General features: G+C 42.8%; 1 protein-coding gene across 2 annotated transcripts in view; it reads right to left on the bottom strand.

The window, feature by feature from the left end:
* Positions 1 to 19,812, bottom strand: part of hdac11 (histone deacetylase 11) — a 176,189-nt gene that overhangs the window by 94,108 nt on the left and 62,269 nt on the right. For both annotated transcript variants that reach the window (XM_033633015.2, XM_078167731.1), the window contains exon 6: positions 10,909 to 10,951. In XM_033633015.2, the coding sequence (XP_033488906.1) occupies positions 10,909 to 10,951 (43 nt within the window). The remainder of the gene's footprint in view (positions 1 to 10,908; positions 10,952 to 19,812) is intronic.

Consider the following 19,812-nt stretch of genomic DNA (forward strand, 5'->3'; position numbering starts at 1 on the left):
CTGAATCTGAATCTGAATATTCTACCCATTAATATGTTTATACAAGTGTATAATCGCTATAAAATAAAATTCGTTTGGTTTTCGTAGCCTTATAATTATGCTTTTAAATATATATATAGCAAGAGCCTTGCTTTAGAGAGGTCGCCATCTTGCGCCGCCATATATGTACAGCAGACCAAGCAGACAATCCAGCCAGCCAGAGAACGCGTTTCACGTGTATAAATAAACCAACGAAGACAGCGGAAGGAAGGAAGAAGGAGGAGGAAACAGCAGAGTGTGTTAGTAGTTTGTCGATAGAGAGTAGTGAAAAGTTTTTTTAGTTATAAAGTTTGCGAATGGACCACACTTACCACGCAGCAGGAGAGAATGAACCCGAACAGTCATCTGCGAGGAAAAGAAGACGCAACTTCACTCCTTGTGATGCACTCTCTGTGGCGCTTTTCCTCCTGATGATATATCTCCCCAACGATGGCAGCAGTAGCGAATCCCATTCTGTGCATTCAGCCTCTCTTCTCGCCCGCTCAGCATCAAACACATGGAGTTCCTCATCTGTATGCTCCGGCTCAAACAGGTATGGCTCTGGGTCTGTGTCCGCTACAAGAAAGTCTTCAAAATCGCGTTCAAAGTCGTCCATTGCAGCTACTATAGTCCGGAGATATTGCTAGGCTAAATAAACAGCTGAGCTCTGTTTACCGGCTACGCTGTCAGTCAGTGTGCGGGCTGGAGATTGGCGGAGCAGAGGGGGGAGGGGGTCCCCACTTAGTATGGTAAACGAGTATGTGTGTATGAAGTGTGTCTGTTACGCCAGAAGAGTCAGAGTTTGGGACGGAGTCTTTTACACCCTGGAGTGTTACTGGAGTTTTTGGAGTGCTCAAATAAACTGGCCTTTTTCCCGAACGCTCCTCTGGTCTCCTGCTCGTGAGGGATTCATTACAATATTGTAACATGGTTTAGATTTCTAAATAAATATTCACCTCGTCGCTAGATAGACCTACTCCTGAAAAACTTGTGCGCAAGGCTTTTTGTCCCTACGAGACCACTGTCATTTACCAGACGGGAGGGGTGAGCGAGTGAGCCCTGCAATCTAGAATTTGACCACTGATGTCACTGTTTTCAACCCATTTTACACACTGGCCCTTTAAAGCCAGCATCTGTGATGGTATGGGGGAGTGTTGGTGCCCATGGCATCATGGGTAACTTCACATCTGTGAAGGCACCATGAATGCTGAAAGGTACCTACAGGTTTTAGAGCAACATATGCTGCCATCCAGATGATGTCTTTTTCAGGGCTTTCCCTGCTTATTCCACCAGCTTGGCTTCATAGTTAAGGAGTGCTGGTACAAGACATTTATTTGTTGAGTTAATAAGTTTAATCATAGAAAGATAAACTAGTAAGCCTAATTAAATCTGTTTGTTAGCTAGAAAGTAATAACAGTAGACAAAACAGGATCAGACAAATTTTTCTGATTTCAGACTCAACCACTCCTCAAATTTGTAATAGCAGCAGTGGAGCACCAAAAAAGAAACAGGGGTGACAGGATGATCTTTCACAAATGCTTCTTGAAAGGGAGATCCTCAGGGGCTGAAGCCATAAAGTTACAGAGAGAGCAGGAAGAGTTGGAGCTGGAAAAATAGAAATTAGCTCTAGAAACACAGTTGCTCCCTCAGCCAAATACTTTCATATTTTTGAAGAGAAGGGGCAACCCAGTGTGGTCATTAAATGAATTATCCATCCATCCATCCATCCATCAATTTTCATTCGCTTATCCGGGGCAAGGCCGCGGGGGCAACAGGCCGAGCAAAGCACCCCAGACATCCGTCTCCCCAACAACACTTTCCAGCTCCTCCTGGGGGACCCCAAGGCGTGCCCAGGCCAGACGAGATATGTAATCCCTCCGGCGTGTTCTGGGTCTGCCCCGGGGCCTCCTACCAGTGGAACGTACCCAGGACACCTCTAGCGGGAGGCGCCCAGGAGGCATCCTGATCAGATGTCTGAACCAACTGACCCCTTTTGATGCAAAGGAGCAGCGGCTCTCTCCGAGCTCCCTCCGGATGTCCGAGCTCCTCACCCTATCTCTAAGGCTGAGCCCAGCTACCCCACGGAGGAAACTCACTTCCACCGCTTGTATCCGCAATCTCATTCTTTTGGTCACTATCCAGAGTTCATGACCATAGGTGAGGGTTGGGACGTAGATGGACCAGTAAATTGAAAGCTTTGCATTCCGGCTCAGCTCCCTCTTCACCACGATAGACCAGCGCAGCGCCCGCATCACTGCAGAAGCCGCATCAACCCGCTGATCCATCTCACGCTCCATTCTACCCTCACTCGTGAACAAGACCTCAAGATACTTGAACTCCCTCGCTTGAGGCAGTAACTCTCCCACAAACCGGAGAGGGCAATCCACCGGTTTCCGACAGAGAACCATGGACTCAGACTTGGAGGTGCTGACTCTCACCCCAACTGCGTCACACTCGGCTGCAAAATGCTCCAGTGCATGCTGTAGGGCACGGTGTGATGGAGCCAAAACAACCACATCATCTGCAAAGAGCAGGGATGCAATTCTGAGGTCCCCAAATCCCAGATCCCCTCCCCCCCCCCGGCTGTGCCTCAAGATCCTGTCCTTGAAGATCACAAACAGGATTGGTGACAAGGGACAACCTTGGCGGAGGCCAACACCCACCTAGAACATGGTCGACTTCGCACCGAGTATGCGGACACAGCTCTCACTTTGGTCATACAGGGACCAGATGGCTTGTAGCAGTGAGCCTGGAACCCCATACTCCCGCAGTACCGCCCACAAGACGCAGTCATGAGCCTTCTCCAGGTCCACAAAGCACATGTAGACTGGATAGGCAAACTCCCATGCCCCCTCCAGCAGCCTTGCAAGGGTAAAGAGCTGGTCCACTGTTCCACAGCCAGGACGGAATCCGTATTGCTTCTCCCGAATCTGAGGTTCGACAATCGGTTGGAGCCTCCTTTCCAGCACCAGGGAGTAAACTTTACCCGGGAGGCTTAGCAGTGTGATACCCCGATAGTTGGAGCACACCCTCCGGTCCCCTTTTTTGAAGATGGGGACCACCACCCCGGTCTGCCACTCTGCAGGCACCATACGCAACCTCCATGCAACACTAAACAGGCGTGTCAGCCATGACTGCCCAACAGTGCCCAGAGCCTTCAGCATCTCAGGGCGAATCTCATCCACACCCGACACCTTGCCACTGGGGAGCTTTTTAACTACCTCAGTAACCTCCGCCAGGGATATAGGCGAGAGTTCCCCCAAGTCTTCAGACTCTGCCTCGTTCTCAGTGGATGTGATGGCCGGGTTCATGAGGTCCTCAAAGTGCTCCTTCCACCGCCCGACGATGTCCCCAGTTCGGGTCAGCAGTTCTCTCTCTCTGCTGAGCACAGCCTGAGACAAGCCCTGCTTTCCCTTCCTGAGTTGGTTAACGGTCTGCCAGAACTTCCTTGAGGCCAACTGAAAGTCCTTCTCCATAGCCTCCCCGAACTCCTCCCACACCCGGGTTTTTGCTTCAGTGACCACCACAGCTGCAGCCCTTCTGGCCAACCGGTACCTGTCTGCTGCAAAGGCCTCCTTCTTCAGCCTGACAGCCTCCCACACCGCTGGTGTCCACCAGCGGGTTCTTTGGTTACCGCCCCAACAGGCACCGGCAACCTTCTGACCACGGCTACTAGCAGCCGCCTCCACAATGGAGGCTTTGAACATGGCCCACTCAGACTCCATGTCCCCAGCCTCCCCCGGGATGCACAAGAAATTCTCCCGGAGGTGGGAGTTGAAGACCCCATGGACAGGGTCCTCTGCCAGACGTTCCCAGTTTACCCTCACTACATATTTGGGTTTACCAGGTCTGTCCAGCAGCCTCCCCCACCATCTGATCCAACTCACCACCAGGTAACTGAATAACAATAATTGTAAAAATATTTATTTACAAACACTGCTGTCCATTCAAGTATTTGTTTCTTCATATGCCATTCATATTTTCTTCACAAGAAGTAGACATTTAGTCAAAAGTTTCTTTGAACTGAAGCCATACATTGGAAATATTTCCCTGACAAGGAGCTTATGTATACCGATCAGTGAAAACATTAAAACCACTGACAGGTGAAGTGAACAACATTGATCATCTTCTTACAATGCAGTGTTCTGTTGGGAAAACTTGGGCAATACGCCATGCCACACCACAAAAACAGCTCAAGAATGGTCCAAGGAACGAGACAAAGAGCTCCAGGCATCGACCTGGCCTCTAAATTCTTTGGATCCCCATCTGATCAAACATCTGTAAGATGTGCTGGTACCCCACCTCACACCCCACAGACTCAAAAGATCTCAAAGTAATGCCCTGATGCCAGGCACCAAGGGACACCCTCCAGAGGTCCTGTGTCCAAGGAGGACCCAACATGGATCGGGAGTACCTCTGGGTTAACAGCACATTCCTGAGATGTTAGATCAGATTGGGATCTGGGGTATTTGAAGGCCAAGTTAATGCCTTGAGCTCTTTGTCCCATTCCTGGGGTCATTCCTAAGCAGTTTTTGTGGTGTGGCAGGGTGCATTGTCCTGCTGGGGGGCCACTGCCATCGACCAGTGCCATTGCCATGAGGGAGTTTACTTGGTCAGCGACGGGGTTCAGGTGGGTGGAGCACGTCAAGTAGCATCCACATGAATGCTGGGATCCAAGGTTTCCCAGCAGAACATTGCACTGTAACAAGATGATCAATGTTATTCACTTCACTCACCAGTCGATCACTGATCGGTGTAGATGTTTTCATACAGTGAGAGAGATCTGTCCGAACTTCTAAAATGTTAATGTGTGTATGGACTAGTCGTCTACAGACATGCTCATGCACTGCGTGGGCCACAGGGTGCACATCTACATCCTGCACTGACTGATGGAGTTGCCTGCGCAGGGGGATCCTCTTGGTGACTAGATGTTGTGGAAGGAACTGCATGCTGCTATTATGATGAGGAATCTTTCAGTGTGCATCCGCAAGTATGATTAGTATACCATCAGCCCCAAATGTCTCATTAACGGGATAGTGCACCCAAAAATGAAGATTCAGCCATTATCTACTCATCCATATGCAGAGGGAGGCTCTGGTGAAGTTTTAGAGTCCTCACAACACTTACGGAGATCCGGGGGGAGAGGGATAGCAGCACAACTGCACACCTAATAGCTGACGGCGACCCAGATTAAAACGTCCAAATACACATAAGTGAAACCCCAAAATATCTCCATACTGCTCGTCCGTAGTGATCCAAGTGTCCTGAAGCCCCGACATAAAAAGTTGTTTGGAAAAACGGCATTTTAACTCTGTTTTTAGCCTCATTGTAGCCTGTACCTCTAACTGCTTCTGTGTACACTGAGCTCATGTGTGCGCGCTTGCAAGCGAGACCAGCAAAAGCACATGAACACACATGAAGGCGGTGCCCATGTCTCACAGTCTCGCGCAAGTGCACACACGTCAGCGCAGTGTACAGAGAGGCAGATAGAGCTACAGGCTACAACCCCAGTGTAGTTGTTAATCTACAACATGTCTCCCCCTGTTCCTGCACCACCCCCGCCGTCATAGATAGCCGTTAGCTGTTAGCTGCTGGAGTAGCGCACTGCTAACTTACGTTAGCTGTTGTGAAGTTAGCAGTAACTTAACGGGCTGTGGAAGGAGGCAGCACCTGCCGTCTCCGTGCTTCATTTCAAGCCAGTGGAACGTTACAGTGAATGTAACGTTTTTGTTCCTCTAAGCGAACCTTATTGCAAGCTTAAAACGGTTAATCCAACCCTGTAAAATATGATTGCCATGGTAACTTCCTTGTAATTGAATTATGTACAAAAAATATGTCTTATTTTATCTGAAATTGGTGTAAGGACAGGTTGTACTGAGTTCCATTATTATGTAAAAGCACTACTTGAAAAAATGAGTATAACACGAAGATAATTAATTTCATACTTAATACTTCAAGCATTCATACTTAAGTAATTCATTAATTTCATACTTGTGAGGCAAGTCTGTGCGGATAATTGGTATGTAAGCGAGTTAGGCTTAAAAACTCAAGCAGGTTAATAATGAACATTGCCGTGATTATAAAAGCAACCTGTCTTTTACAGCTGATGTGAAGAAAATGATGGACCACACATTTTTTTTGCAACGCAAAGAAATCGTGAAAAAACAGCCTCCAGTCAAAAAGATGATGGAACGCTGGCCTGCACTGTTCACAGAAAGTCAGGTGTGGCCCATTTCTGCTGCACCATACTGAACCACACAACAAGTAATCATTATTTTCATTTTAGATTACTCTGTTGTTTTATTAGATTATTTTAATGATTAATTGATTAATCATTTAGTCTGTAAAGTGTCCAAAGTTATGGCAAATGATCATGTGAAGTTAGCATAGCCTGAAGTACATTTAAAACATCACTAAATATGCCGGTCTTTGAATTCATGACGTTGTGAGGTGGTTTTAATTATCTGATTTATAAGTTCCATCCACATTCGTGAACATTTTAAACCTAATATCTTCACCATGTTACACTATATGCACCTACCTACACCTGCCTACAAGAGGATTTGATCAAAACTCAATCTTAACTTTTGGAGAAAATAGTGTTACAATATGAGGCTTCCACATACTGTCATTCTCGACGTCTGCAGTTTTGTCGTTGCAGTTTGGTTGTAGACCTAACACATCATCAATTTCAGCAATCTGGTCATTACTTTTTGAGAAATGTAGGCTACTGTATAACAGTCAAATAGTGCTGCATGATTAATCTAACCGCAATTGTGATGTCAGGCTGTGCGATTACATAACCGCATAAAAGGCTGCGATTTGTGATTTAATGTAAATAAATGTTAACGTGTGTGCTTGTGACTACTTCTCCTGTAGTGTGTGGAGTTTCTTGACATTACGCCCACAAGCTATCCTGGTGTGTGCAGCACGTATGGTCAGGTCACCACCCGGCGTGCAGCAGTGACCAACATAGACACTGAAGAAGGGCATGAGCCCGACCATGAACAGGCTGAGTTGTTGGCGAAAAAAACGTCTGTTACATAGCGATACTTTGAATTCAGGTACGGCGACATTGAACAGAAAGACTGTGTAAACTTTAAAAGTTAAAGTCGCCACGTCCCGCGGCAACACGACCGATCTAGATCAGCACTTGAGACAGCACAGAGAAAAGTAGGAAGAATGCATACGAGAGAAAGCCGAGCCGTGTAACGTTAAAGACAAAGAGACAACTTAAAGACGCCAGAGCCTCATAACCATGGACTCCATAACAAACTATATAATAACAAATTAAAAATTGAGCAACTTTGCTCGGGTTCGGCCCACTTGACATGCTGCTGTGTTGTGCTATGGCATGCTGGAATTTGTCATTTACATGACAACACCTGAACGCAACACAGGCTCGCTCCGCTGTGTGTACAGTGCCGTACTGCGCTGCTGTGCAAGCAGCGTGTTTGACTGTGCTCAGTCTGTTGATGGTCATTTACACACTGTCCATAACAATAACTATGTCAGGTCAGTGCCCCCCTGATATAATGTAGGGGAAACACTGAATCAAGCAAGAAGACTCATGATACCCTTTTTTTTTTGTTATATTGTAATTGCAATCGCAAATCGCGATATTGTCCACTCAAATCGCAATCGCACATTTTTATCAAATCGTGCATCACTACAGTCAAATGGACTGTTAGCATTTAATGACTACCATGATGGAGTAAATAATTCTTTGGATGTGTTTTTTTTTGTTTCTTAAGGTGTTTGCCGAGTTCTACAGAGTTGCCAGTAAGAACCTCAAGAAAGACTTCTACGAAGCTCTGGACCACCACACCACTCGTCTCATTGACATCTTCAGATCCAGAAAAGGAGTTGTAGGCCAGTCACTTGATTGCCTCCTCCAGCCAATCAATACGCAAGTAAGTGTTGTTTCAGATTCTTCATCATTACCACCTTATGTACTACCTTATGTATACTTTGTATAATAACTACTACTTCTACTACTACAAGTAATTATTTAACTACATCAAGCACTTAGAATTCAATGTTGTAACTTTGCCTTTCTTATATCTTATCCTCTGCTTATTGTTTTTGTCATCTTTTCCATGAGGCCAATGACATCACCACAACAGGCACTGCTGTCCTGCAATGTCTGCCCCTTCATCTCGGAGATAATTCCAGCGAATTCTTCAACAGCTCTTCAGTAAGTACATTCATATTGATGATCATATGACCATCATACAGTGTACATTTTACGACATCTCAGACCTCAGGTTCAGTTCTCAGATTTCAGAAAAAACATTATTGTTCAGGTGTGGTTAAAAAAACAAAACAAACTTTGTCAAGGCTTGAGAAGTTTGAGCCAAATCTGAGCTTCCCAGATGAAGTTGTATCACTATTTGTCCTCCAGTAATTGATTTTGGGTGTGTTACTTTAACCACTGATGTCATGCCCTTTGCAGTAAAATCATTTTTCACAACATCCCCTTTCTGAAAGGATACATGTTGGAAAGTTAAAAAATAATGGCTGTGTTTCGTTATACTTTGGGTTGTAATGTCCCGTAATGTCTTGTAATGAGAATTTGCTGCTACACTGTTTGGCCCGATGCTGTCTGGTCTTAAGCCATTTTGTTTGAGGTCTATTTGTGCTAGCCCTTCGACCTGAGGGGGTTCTTCCAGAGACCTGAAGATTTTAGTCTAAACAACAATTTCATTTTGTCTGATGCCTGAGGACTGAAGCTGAGATCTGATGTTGTAAAATGTACACCGCACCACTGAGTAGCAGCCTAGGAAAATTAGCTCAAATGCACAATTCAGCACACATTAAAAAAAAAATCTTTATGGATTTTTTTAATGCTTTTTGTTAAGGCTTAGTGCTGAAACGCAGCCATTTCTACCTGTTGTCCATAGTCTTTCAAAAGAGCTCTGTAAGACAATTTTCCAGATTGCTGGTTTCTTCTGTGTGATTTTAAATTGTGATTCCTGCAGTCACTTTGATTATAGGAGTGAACACACTATAACCGTGGGTCATAACATCCTACCTAAATTTATTTGTGTTCTTTTATTTTGAATGCAGGATTCGGACACCGAATATGACTTCGCCCAGGTACCTGTCGGGGTTCTTTCAGTCATGACTGGGGATATGTCACCAGAGATAAACAGCATTGCAATCATCCTTGAAGGAAATTATATCATGGATGAGATTCCCACACACGCTCAAGCACTTTTTCTGCTATTCGGCTTAATATACGCACTCCATCTGGATTACCCCAAAGGTATGAAGAACACATTTGACTTCATGCAGAAGATACTGTTGAACCTTGGACAACAAAAGCTCAGCCCAAAACGGCAAAAATTAAAAAATGTTCTTTTGAGCTAGATGTAGTAGCTACGGACAGCTGTCTACATGAGTGTGGTGTGTGAATGAGTGAGAGTAGATAGGGCTGAACAATTGAACAAAACTTTATTGAATATTTTATGCATTTATTTTTACTGAATTGATTATATTTTACTTACTTCTTTTTAATGTTTTGATAAAAATTAACAGTGACAGATTTTTTTTGTGTGTGTGTGGAGCTGCAGAGGTTCCATATTGTCTTCTTCAGAAAAAGAAAACATGTTTTGTACACAACTCGGTGAGAATGAACAGCATGTCGATTGTTGTCATATGTGTTGTTATTGTTTTTAATATATATTATATGTCAATATGCTATGATAACATTTTGCGAGTTTACAAATAAAAAATAAATTATGGTTTTCATAATGCCATTTAGTGAGTTGTTGTTTTTAAGTTAGCTGAGGTATATTAAGTGCATTTTATTTAGAATTAAGTACTGCTCACTTACTTTGGCACAGTATATAAAGTTCATGTGACTTACCTTTATTGAGTTCCTATTAACTTTATTATAGTGGACTACACTAAGATACGTTAAGTGTAGTGTATTACAAATTTCAAGTAATTCCCACTTGTTTTGGCAGAATATATTAAGTTAATGTGACTCAAAGTATTTGAGTTCTAACAGCTTGATTGAATTTAACTATACTGGGATACATTAGGTGCTCACAACTTCAAAAAAAAGTACAGCTTACTCAAACATAATGATTTCACAGTACTTGACACAGTTAAGTTTGTTTACTTACTTTTCCCAAGGTAATTAGCTTCCTAAATTTTTTTAAGTAAACTTAACTTGTTAGAATTTACAGTTTACCCCCTCTGCCCTCGAATTTCACAAAACGAACGAACGACAAATAAAAAAAACAACCAACTGTATTGCACAGAATGAGAACTTTGAAGTTGTCACCCACCTCTAAGTCATGGTTTCAGACTACACTGTTGTAGCAGTGCAGCACTGACTTTATAGAAATAAATCTAAAAGTCAAGATCATAAAGTAAATTTCTTTGCATTAATTTAATTTCCAATCAAAACACTCTGGTAAGAATTGCTTCCCCTTGTTAATTAAAAAATAATAACTTGACAACCCATATTATATTCAACGTGAACTGGTCACAGGCTTATATCCAATGTCAGTATGGGGGCCAATACCAATACAGTGCTTTGGATCAGTTCATAATTTATTTCATACTTCAGTTCACCTTGTCACTGCACAATACAAGTTGATGTTTTTTGGTTTATTGTTAATAAGTTTGTTTTGTCATTGCAGAGCCTTAACCACAAACACACACACACACACACACACACACACACACACAGAAAGCAACTAAAGTAGTGAGAGAAATTCAAAAAACCGTAGTACATCAATGTAGTGTCTAAGAGAGAAGGTTGATACTGACAATAATTGACTCACACATACTGGAGTTAAATGTATACCTGTTGAGTGCAGAAGGATTGGTTGCCTATTTATGGATTAAACCTATCTGTACTAGAAACTCACTTACCAACATTAATAGCCCATCCTCTGTCAACAGCCAGTTTTCCTGCCTGTGGAAGACAAAATGTTTCAGTTCAATCTTTCAACAACAATATAGAAAGAATAATAAAACTGATTCTCTCTGAGTGAAACATAATATTAATTTATAAAGCAAATGACAACAAAATGCAGCAACAATCATTAAGTGGCTTTTGCATTCATCATAAATTGTTTACTGAAATTAACTGAAGGAAAATAATAAAAAACAACATCTTAATTAAATTAGAAAAATGTCGCCAAGATGGCACATTCAAATGCTATTTATCATTGTAGAGCATAGATCTGGGGCCTCATTTATAACCACTGTGTATGCACAAAATGGCACCTGAAAGAGGCATACACCACTTTCCATGTCATTGGGATTCCATTTGGGATCTATAAAAATGAACTTGACAAGACAATGTTAGCACCTGTTTGGTGACTGACCCAGGCATACAAATACACTGCTAAAAAAAAAATGAATGGAACACTTAAACCACACATCAGATCTTGATGAACGAATTATTGAAGTTGAAAATCTTTACTGACATACACTGTATAATTTGTTGAGAACAAAATGACTTAACAATGGTCAGTGGAAACCAAAATCATCAACCAACTGTCAGCTGGATTCAAAATCACACTGGAAGTCAAAGTAAAAAATTGACAGGCTGATCCAACTGAATTTTATCACGGCAACTCAAAATGCTGCCTCATGCCTGTATGAACTCCCAACAACATCTGGGCATGCTCCTGATACCTGCACACTCTGGCCACATGAGGCAAGGCATTGTCCTGCACAAGGAGGAACCCAGGGCCCACTGCTCCAGCGTTGGTTTCACTGCACATCATGAGGATGATGGTGAGAGAGAGCGGTGAATAAAAACACACCAAGCCAAAGGATGAGCCACCATACAGCTACAGACTCTTCTTAGCAGCTAACCCAGGAGCACAGTAACATACGCAATCCCAGATCCAAAGCACAAGCTGCTGTGCAGTGACAGACTCTCGTCAGCAGCTAAACCAGCAGCACACACAGTCACAGCACACACACCCTTCAAACCAGGGAACAAGAGCCGCTGCAGGGCTATAGCATCTTGTTCTGCAGCTAAGGTCGTGTCTGATAGATCACTAATTGAAGCCTAAATAAACTCAGTTCATAACTTAGCAAATTTACCAATAGCAGTCTCAAAACGGTCTTGAAGGAACCACGCTGGAGGCCAAATGATGCACTGGAGATGAACAAAGTCGTTGCACAACGGAGTTTATTTAGTTCTACAGAACAGCAAAACCAACAAACTCAAGCCTGGTCCCAGGAGCAGACTGGCTTACAATGAACACAGCATGCTCTTTTGTAGAGTTTTCAGGGGGCTGGAGGGCCCCTCCTTTCCTTTGACCATTCTTCTCTGGACTGATTCTAATGGTGTCTTGCAGTTCAAGGAAATTGTGCGTATACACAAGGGTTCGACCCTGAGGTCATCTGTCACCATTATCTTTGGTCGCAGCACTGAGTGAATTTTTAGAAAAGGTTTTTGTATAGCCCAAGTACTATTGAAAGTTCAACATACATTTTTAGAAAGTGGAGATACAACAGGCAATAAACTAGAGATACAAATGGCTGCGTTGATGACTTCAACGAGGCCCCAAGTCATTATAAAATAGAGGCATGGGGCTTGGCTTGGCCGCAATGGAATGAGGTGTCTTTAATGCAAGCTCCTGCTTAGCTTCTATTTTAAATAAAACTTGTAAAGTGCATCCCATCCTATGCGACAGCAAACAAACTCTAAACATAACCTTAAAGTGGAATTGCTCCACGGAGGTAAACAAATGGCAACGAACTTGCGGAAATATAAGTATACCAGACCCTCCAAAACAAGGGCCCAACACTGTGGCTCTGAACTCTAAGATTTGGGGCCAAAGAAGCTGGGTGGAAAACCTTGCAGTAGAGGTCCACTGTGCTTTAATGGGGAACTGGGTGTCAACTTTCCTGACAATACTACAACTGTGGCCAAAGCGTGGGCGGTGTTCACAGAGGTGAGGAAGCTTCTTCCCGACCAACAGACTCCCGGTACGGCCTATTGTTACCAGCTCGATTTCGGGTCATGCACAAAGAGGAGGACATGGAGTTTACTGACGCGGACAAAGCTATGGCCTATGTCAAGAAGAACATTATTCCTCTCACAGAGGTTGGAGAGCACTGGGATTGAAAATCCTTGTGTGCCTATGTTCAGGCCTACGGGTATGTTTACCTTGTTTACATCAAAACATGGAATAAGCTCAGTTACAAAATTAGAAGTTACTGACTTACTTTTTATGTATGTACCTGTACTGGGAACGTTGACCAGTTTGAACAGGTTACTGCTTGTTTCAGTGGATTAGATTCAATGACTGGTTTATGGAAGCAGCGAGATCTTACAGGGCTTCCTGCAGAGTCTCCTCTCTGATCCTCATCTTTTCTTGATTGATTCTTTCTCCAGGGCTATCAACCAGGGAGTCATATCTTGTTTTGAGGTCACAATACACAGACACTGTCATGGGTACATATCCTCTCCCGTTGCTCCATATGACTCAAATTAGAAGAGGCAGGCATGAGGCAGGGCTGTGTGGAGTCATTAAAGCTTAAAATTGTCTGTTTTACGCGATTATCTGCTATTTATTTCAAGTTCTTATCTTTAAATTATTCATTAATTCCTTCATTCATTTCTGTAATCACTTATCCTGGTACAGGGTCACGGGGGCTATCCCAGCTGTCACTGGGTGAGAGGTGGGGTACACCCAGGACAGGTCACCAGACTAGCATAGGGCTGACATACAAGCCCCGTCTCCACCAAACACCTTCAGTATAGTACCTCTCACAGAGGTTGACAGACAGTGAGCAACATTGTGTTGAATGACATGCCAGTTAGCATCATTGCAGGGAGTCTGTGGAAATTTCTCTCTCTCCTGCTCTTTTTTACCATTACAAAAAAGAAAACAAAATATTTTTTAATGACAGAAATTCAAACAAATTATTTTTCTACATAATGATTATTATGAAACAAAAACAGCCTACAACTGTCTGTACTGGATGCTGGACAGTTGGAAACATTAAGAAGCCTAACTCAGCCTGTATTAAAGTTAGAGGCAATATTAAAATAATCCAGTTAGATGCTTTCATTTAGATTGAATTATGGCCGCTAAATGACATCTATAGATACAGACTTTATTATTCCCTCATGAAGGGCAATTTATTTGAGCAGCTTGCACGCACGCACGCACGCACGCACGCACACACACACACACACACAAAAAAAAAACATGTATCTAATGAATGTAATCTAGTGGTGGTGATACAGAACTGTAATTTTGGTCAATGCAAATCTGTAGGATTGAGTGTCGTTCATTTATTAGTATCAAAAATCTGCTTTTTTTTAAATTATTTTGAGATGATGATCTTAATTTATTTTGATTGAAAAGTTAATGTATATTAACGGTATTTTTTAAGTCTTTCATTAATGTTAAGAGAATTTTCCATTTTGGGATTTTACAATAAAAATTACATTTAGACTGTAAAAGATGGCCTTTAGCACATTTTCTATGGTTGGCTTTTTGGCTTTTAATCTTGTATTATCTCAGAAATAGAATATAATTAATGCGAGCTTATGACCCGTGCTTACTGGGAATTCCTCGTTCATGAGAAAAAATTGCAATCCCCAATCCCTATCACGAGTGGGGTTCAGCGGGTTACCCACACCTCTCGGTGAAGGGTAGACACACGCTGATCCACTCAGTGTGGTGCGCGTGCAGCTAAGGGCATCACAGACCTGTTATTGCTCAATCTTGTGTGGCTGAAAGCCACTTGTCCCTCTAAGAAGTTGGACGCCGACTGCACGGGGCCGCGTAACTAGTTAGCATGCCGGAGTCCCCCAACTAAGAGCGGCCATGCACCACCACCCACAGAATCGAGAAAGAGCTATCAATCTGTCAATCCTTTCCATGTCCGGGCCGGGTGAGGTTTCCCGTATAGATCCAGATTGATTGGATCATTACACCCCTAAAGCCTAGTACACATTACACATTTTCACCGTGATTTTGACGTTGCAGAGGATCTTGAGAGTTACCTTGGGTCGGAGGTGAGTCGGCAGATAGTCTGCCACAACGAGTCCTTATGTGAACAAGCCTACGAGCAAGTCGTCCCCTCCTATGCGACTGGGATGGATATGCTATAAAAGTGTGACACGACTGACAAAGAGCATCAGCAAATGAGAGGTGGGATACATCCCACGTCAGCACGCAGGAGGATGGAAGAAATGTGAGGAGGACAAGCTGCAGGGTTGCCAGGTCTAGACCTGGCAAGCCGGCAAGCAACAACAACAATGGTGGCGTCCACAGGATCATGGCGAGCGCATTGTGTTTGGACCCAGGCCCTGGAGGCAGATCTGATTCAATACTGTCTGGGAAGAATATCCATGCCTTTACGATGTGTCATCTCCAAGTTTGGTGACGTCACAGCATTATCTGGGGTAGAGCTTAGATTCTCTGCCCGAGCCCGAGCCCGGCCCGACCCGGCTTGGGCCCGCGGGCCGGGTCGGGCCGGGAGTCCCCCTCCCTTTGACGATTTGATAATGTTATAGGCTATGTATTGTAGTGACCCTGCAGTAAATGTTCTGTTATACTGTCAATGTTCTGTGAGTTAATGGCATGTTTGGGATTGAATGAGGTGCGGGGTGCGAGTGTGATGGGGATGAGGAGGGCTGTGTGAGTGCGCGTGCTGTTGTGTGTATGAGCGAGCTGGAGGAGAGAGCAGGAGTGCACAGATGGAGTTACAGCTAAGTTGTTGTTTGTTGGTTGTTTTGGCGTGGTTACGGCCAACAGTAACCTGTACTGTTCAGTAATAAATGGTGGTTCAATTGCCAAATAACTGCGTCATCCTTTCCACACATCCTGGCGGACGCTACAGTATTACAAAAAATAAAATTAAACCACACTTTGTATGACACATTAAGTTACAACAAACTTAGTTACAATGTTGCAACATTGTGCGCGCACAGCCCTTCACCACCTGGATCCTAAAATAAACACCTGTTTTATTACATAATCATGCTTCCGTGTTGCGCCATTCATTAAGATCCTATATTTCTGTCATTCAAATAACAAGAATTGTGGTTTAATACTCTTAATTATAACAGCCAACTTATTGAAAAATGTCGGGTTTAAATCGGGCTCGGGCCCATAATTACAGTTAATTGGATGGGCCGTGACGGTCCCGGACATAACGTGCACGGGCTCGGGCTGAATTTTTTGGGCCCGATCTAAGCTGTAATCTGAGGCTCTGTTGGCGAGGGCTCGATGGAGAAATCTTGTGGTGTGCACACACAGGTCGTGACGCAGTTGGCAAGACTCCCGATGACAGAAACACACGTCGCCAGGTATGAACACTCAATAGATTACGATAGTCTCTGCGACGCAAAATCAGGGTGAAAATCATGTAATGTGAACTAACCTTAACTAACGCATGCCCCATTTGTCAAAAACCTTGCTGTGATCCTTGTCAAGTTATCTTTTTCACATTCATCAAGCTTCCTTGGTCCTACTAGTTCAGTTCTAGTCACTATATGTGGTTGTGGAGCTCCAACAAAAGGAATGATTGACCTTTTTTCTATCAAACAGTATTTTCATGAAAGTCATCTTTTCTCAGCAGATACTGGGCCTCCTTCACAAGTGTTCACTTCACTTGTTGCTCCCCCTCAGTCTATCTTCTTTCAGCAAGGACAAACTGATTAGCCTGTGCAAAACTATTTCCTTTAACTCTACAATATTGCATTTAGATCAAACTGGATTCTATGAAACTGTTTGGTCAACAAAACCTTGTTATTAATGCGTCATCGTTAACTAGAAAAAGTAAATGTCTCCTGCACCTTACCCACAAGTGTCATCTCTTGACACAAGCAACATCATAAATTGTGCCTACGAGTTTTTCAAGACGAGATAAAGCAGTTTATGGTGGGTAACTACATCTGGAGCTCAACACTTCACTACTAGCTGTGCAAGTCAGATGACTGTTTGCAGTGGTGGCACACACCCAGCTTGCTCTGCACAGTGCAAATCCAGGAAGATCAAATCAGACAGTAACATCATGCATTTTTAATACTAAGGTCAGACACAGGGTTGCAAACTCATTGGGGGTGAAGAAAAACTCACCCTAGAATTAAGACAGTCAGAAAAGACAGTCAAGATAGCGCAGCGCCAGATGCAACACTGTATTTAAGTCCATTGTGCTACATTAGAACCAGCGAAAGCAAAATGTGGCTTATGGTCTTTACAGCTATTGCAACCAGGATTTACCCTAGACCTTTTTTTGACTGCCAATAGGTTAATATTTCAGAATTCCATCATAAATAACGACTACTGGACATATCTTTTAAATGGCCATAGAACAGCCTACATTTTAACTATTATACATCACTTCAAATTTAATAACTTGAAAATAAGCTAAATGAGGAAGCAGTCTATTAAACACAATGACTAATCACAGGTTTTAATGGCAGAGGAAAGGAGGATAAGGACTCTGTTTGCTTTCCACCATCTGGCTTGCCAGGATGAAGTGAAGTGAAGTGAAGCACTTCTCTGGATTGATCTACAAGTAAACCCTTGGTGTGCTGAAAGTCTTTCATGGTGCCATCACCTAACTACAGCGAGCATGCTAAATAAATGCCTGGGCCATGCTGCCTGCATAAGCGGTGACTGGCGGCTTTCGTGCTGAACTGCTGCGACTCGCATGCGCGTGGTGTTCACATAGACAGTGTTGTTGCCACAACACTGCTGCCTGCTGCTAAGCCAAAACGCCACTCATTTATGGAGCAGTGCAAGTGACTGCATTGTCAACAACAAAGTCCTGCAAATATTTTCTGATAAAAATCCTTGTGGGGTGACATATTGGGAGATACCCCCAGAAACACTGTCAGAGCGCATTTATTTTGAAACCAAAACCGGAAGTGCTGAGTTAATATTAAAAAATGTATATTTTTTAATGCCTGTGAAATAAAGACATTGAAACTTTACTGAAAGGTGGTTTAATGTCAACATGGTTATCTAAAGACCATTTTCACTGTTTCTTTTTGCTGAAACCACACACATAGTCCCAGAGCGCTAATACAAGTGCCATGTAAAATAACAACTAGTATGCCATAGCTAATGTTATTCAAATAATGTTAAAAGGATAGTTTGGATTTTTTTAAGTGGGCTTATGTGAGGTACTTGTGTATAGACAGTGTATTCCTCCTCCTCCTCCCTAAGGAGAGGCAGCCAGAATGCCAACACAGAAGCAAATCAATGTATCGCCGTAAATGGGGGCAGTAGCAAAACCTGAAAAAATCTCTGACAATTTAAATGTATGCTATATTGACAATTTTTTCACCACTTAAATAATGCTGCACAGGACTTTCCAGATGTTTTTGGGGACATTTTGTAACCATTTTTGCTGTCTTTCCAGGGTCCCCCCATCTTCTAAAACATCAAATCCAAGGACTTTTCAAGGATTTTCCAGGCCCAGAGTCCTAAAATTCAAAGACTCCAACAAAGCATAATTGGAGACACAGATCAAGGTTAATTACTGTAACAACACTGAGAATTTTTATAATGAGAGGTACCAGGCTTTACAGAAGCTCTCAGACAACAATTAAAGAGAGAGGCTTGAATGTGTGACCTCTGAACTGATGGGAGACTGTGTGGTCTCCTGCCTTCCTTGAGTTATAGATCATCTTGAAATATTTAAGAAATTAAAAACTGCTTTTGTAGAAATGCCTTTGAATTCTGTGTTAAATGGTAAATACTGGCTGGCTGCCTGCCGGGAGCTGCATGTGTGATCTGTTATGCATCTGCAGCTCTTATATTATCTAACGAAGGTAGCAGAGACAGGAGTGGATCATGTCAATGTTGATAGTGGTACAGTACAGAACATCATCTATATGGCTGTGTCTGAAATCATTCCCTCATTCACTACTCCCTACTGACTATCTCTGGAGTTCTATGTACAGGGATATAAGCTTATCAGCAATATGAAAAAACACTTTCGGACACTACTCGTGTCATTTTCTTTGCACTGTTAATTACATCTGTGCTGCTGCACAATTAAAACATTTTTTTTAATTATTTTTTTTTTATATACTTTATTAATCCCCAAGGGGAAATTCAATTTTTCAATCTGTCAATTACACACAGGTCTGAACACACACATGTATCAGTGTTGGCTAGTGACATGCATATTTGTGATAAAAACATGAAATTATACTGAGCGTCTTTTCCCCACATTAATAACTAACGTTCCAAAGTACTTTGTGGCCATTTGTGTTGTGTTGTCATGTGCTGCTCTGCTCACATTAAACATCCAATGTTGTACTGTCAGACGAGAAGAGAAAGCAGCTGGATAGTAACCTGTCCTAAAAATGTAAGTAATTTTCCGTTTGATATGTTGAAGTTTGTTTTACCACGCTGTAAACCCCAATCCATCTTAAACACAACATTTTAATGTAAACTATACACTAATGCCCCGGATTGTCAAAATGACATAAATACTTAATGTTCATTTGACACAAAAAATCATCCCTTGTGAGCTTGACATTGTTTTTCTATGTTAAATCAACACTTTTTGAGTTTTGAGTTAATTTGACTAAATGGCTAAATTGGTGGAGTAGGGCTGGGCGATATGGACAGAAATTCATAACTTGGTATTTTCAGGCTGAATGGCGATACACAATATATATCCCGGTATTGTCTATGAAGTGGGCTACATGTTCAGTTGCAAGCTGATACACGGCTAAAGCCCCCTGTTATTTCAGACTACAGTAGCTACTACAGTAGCTACTACAGTAGCCTGTAGTCAGACCTACAGGCTACAGTGAGGCTAAAAACAGAG

This window comes from Epinephelus lanceolatus, chromosome 1, assembly GCF_041903045.1.
Source record: "Epinephelus lanceolatus isolate andai-2023 chromosome 1, ASM4190304v1, whole genome shotgun sequence".
Taxonomy (NCBI): Eukaryota; Metazoa; Chordata; class Actinopteri; order Perciformes; family Serranidae; genus Epinephelus; species Epinephelus lanceolatus.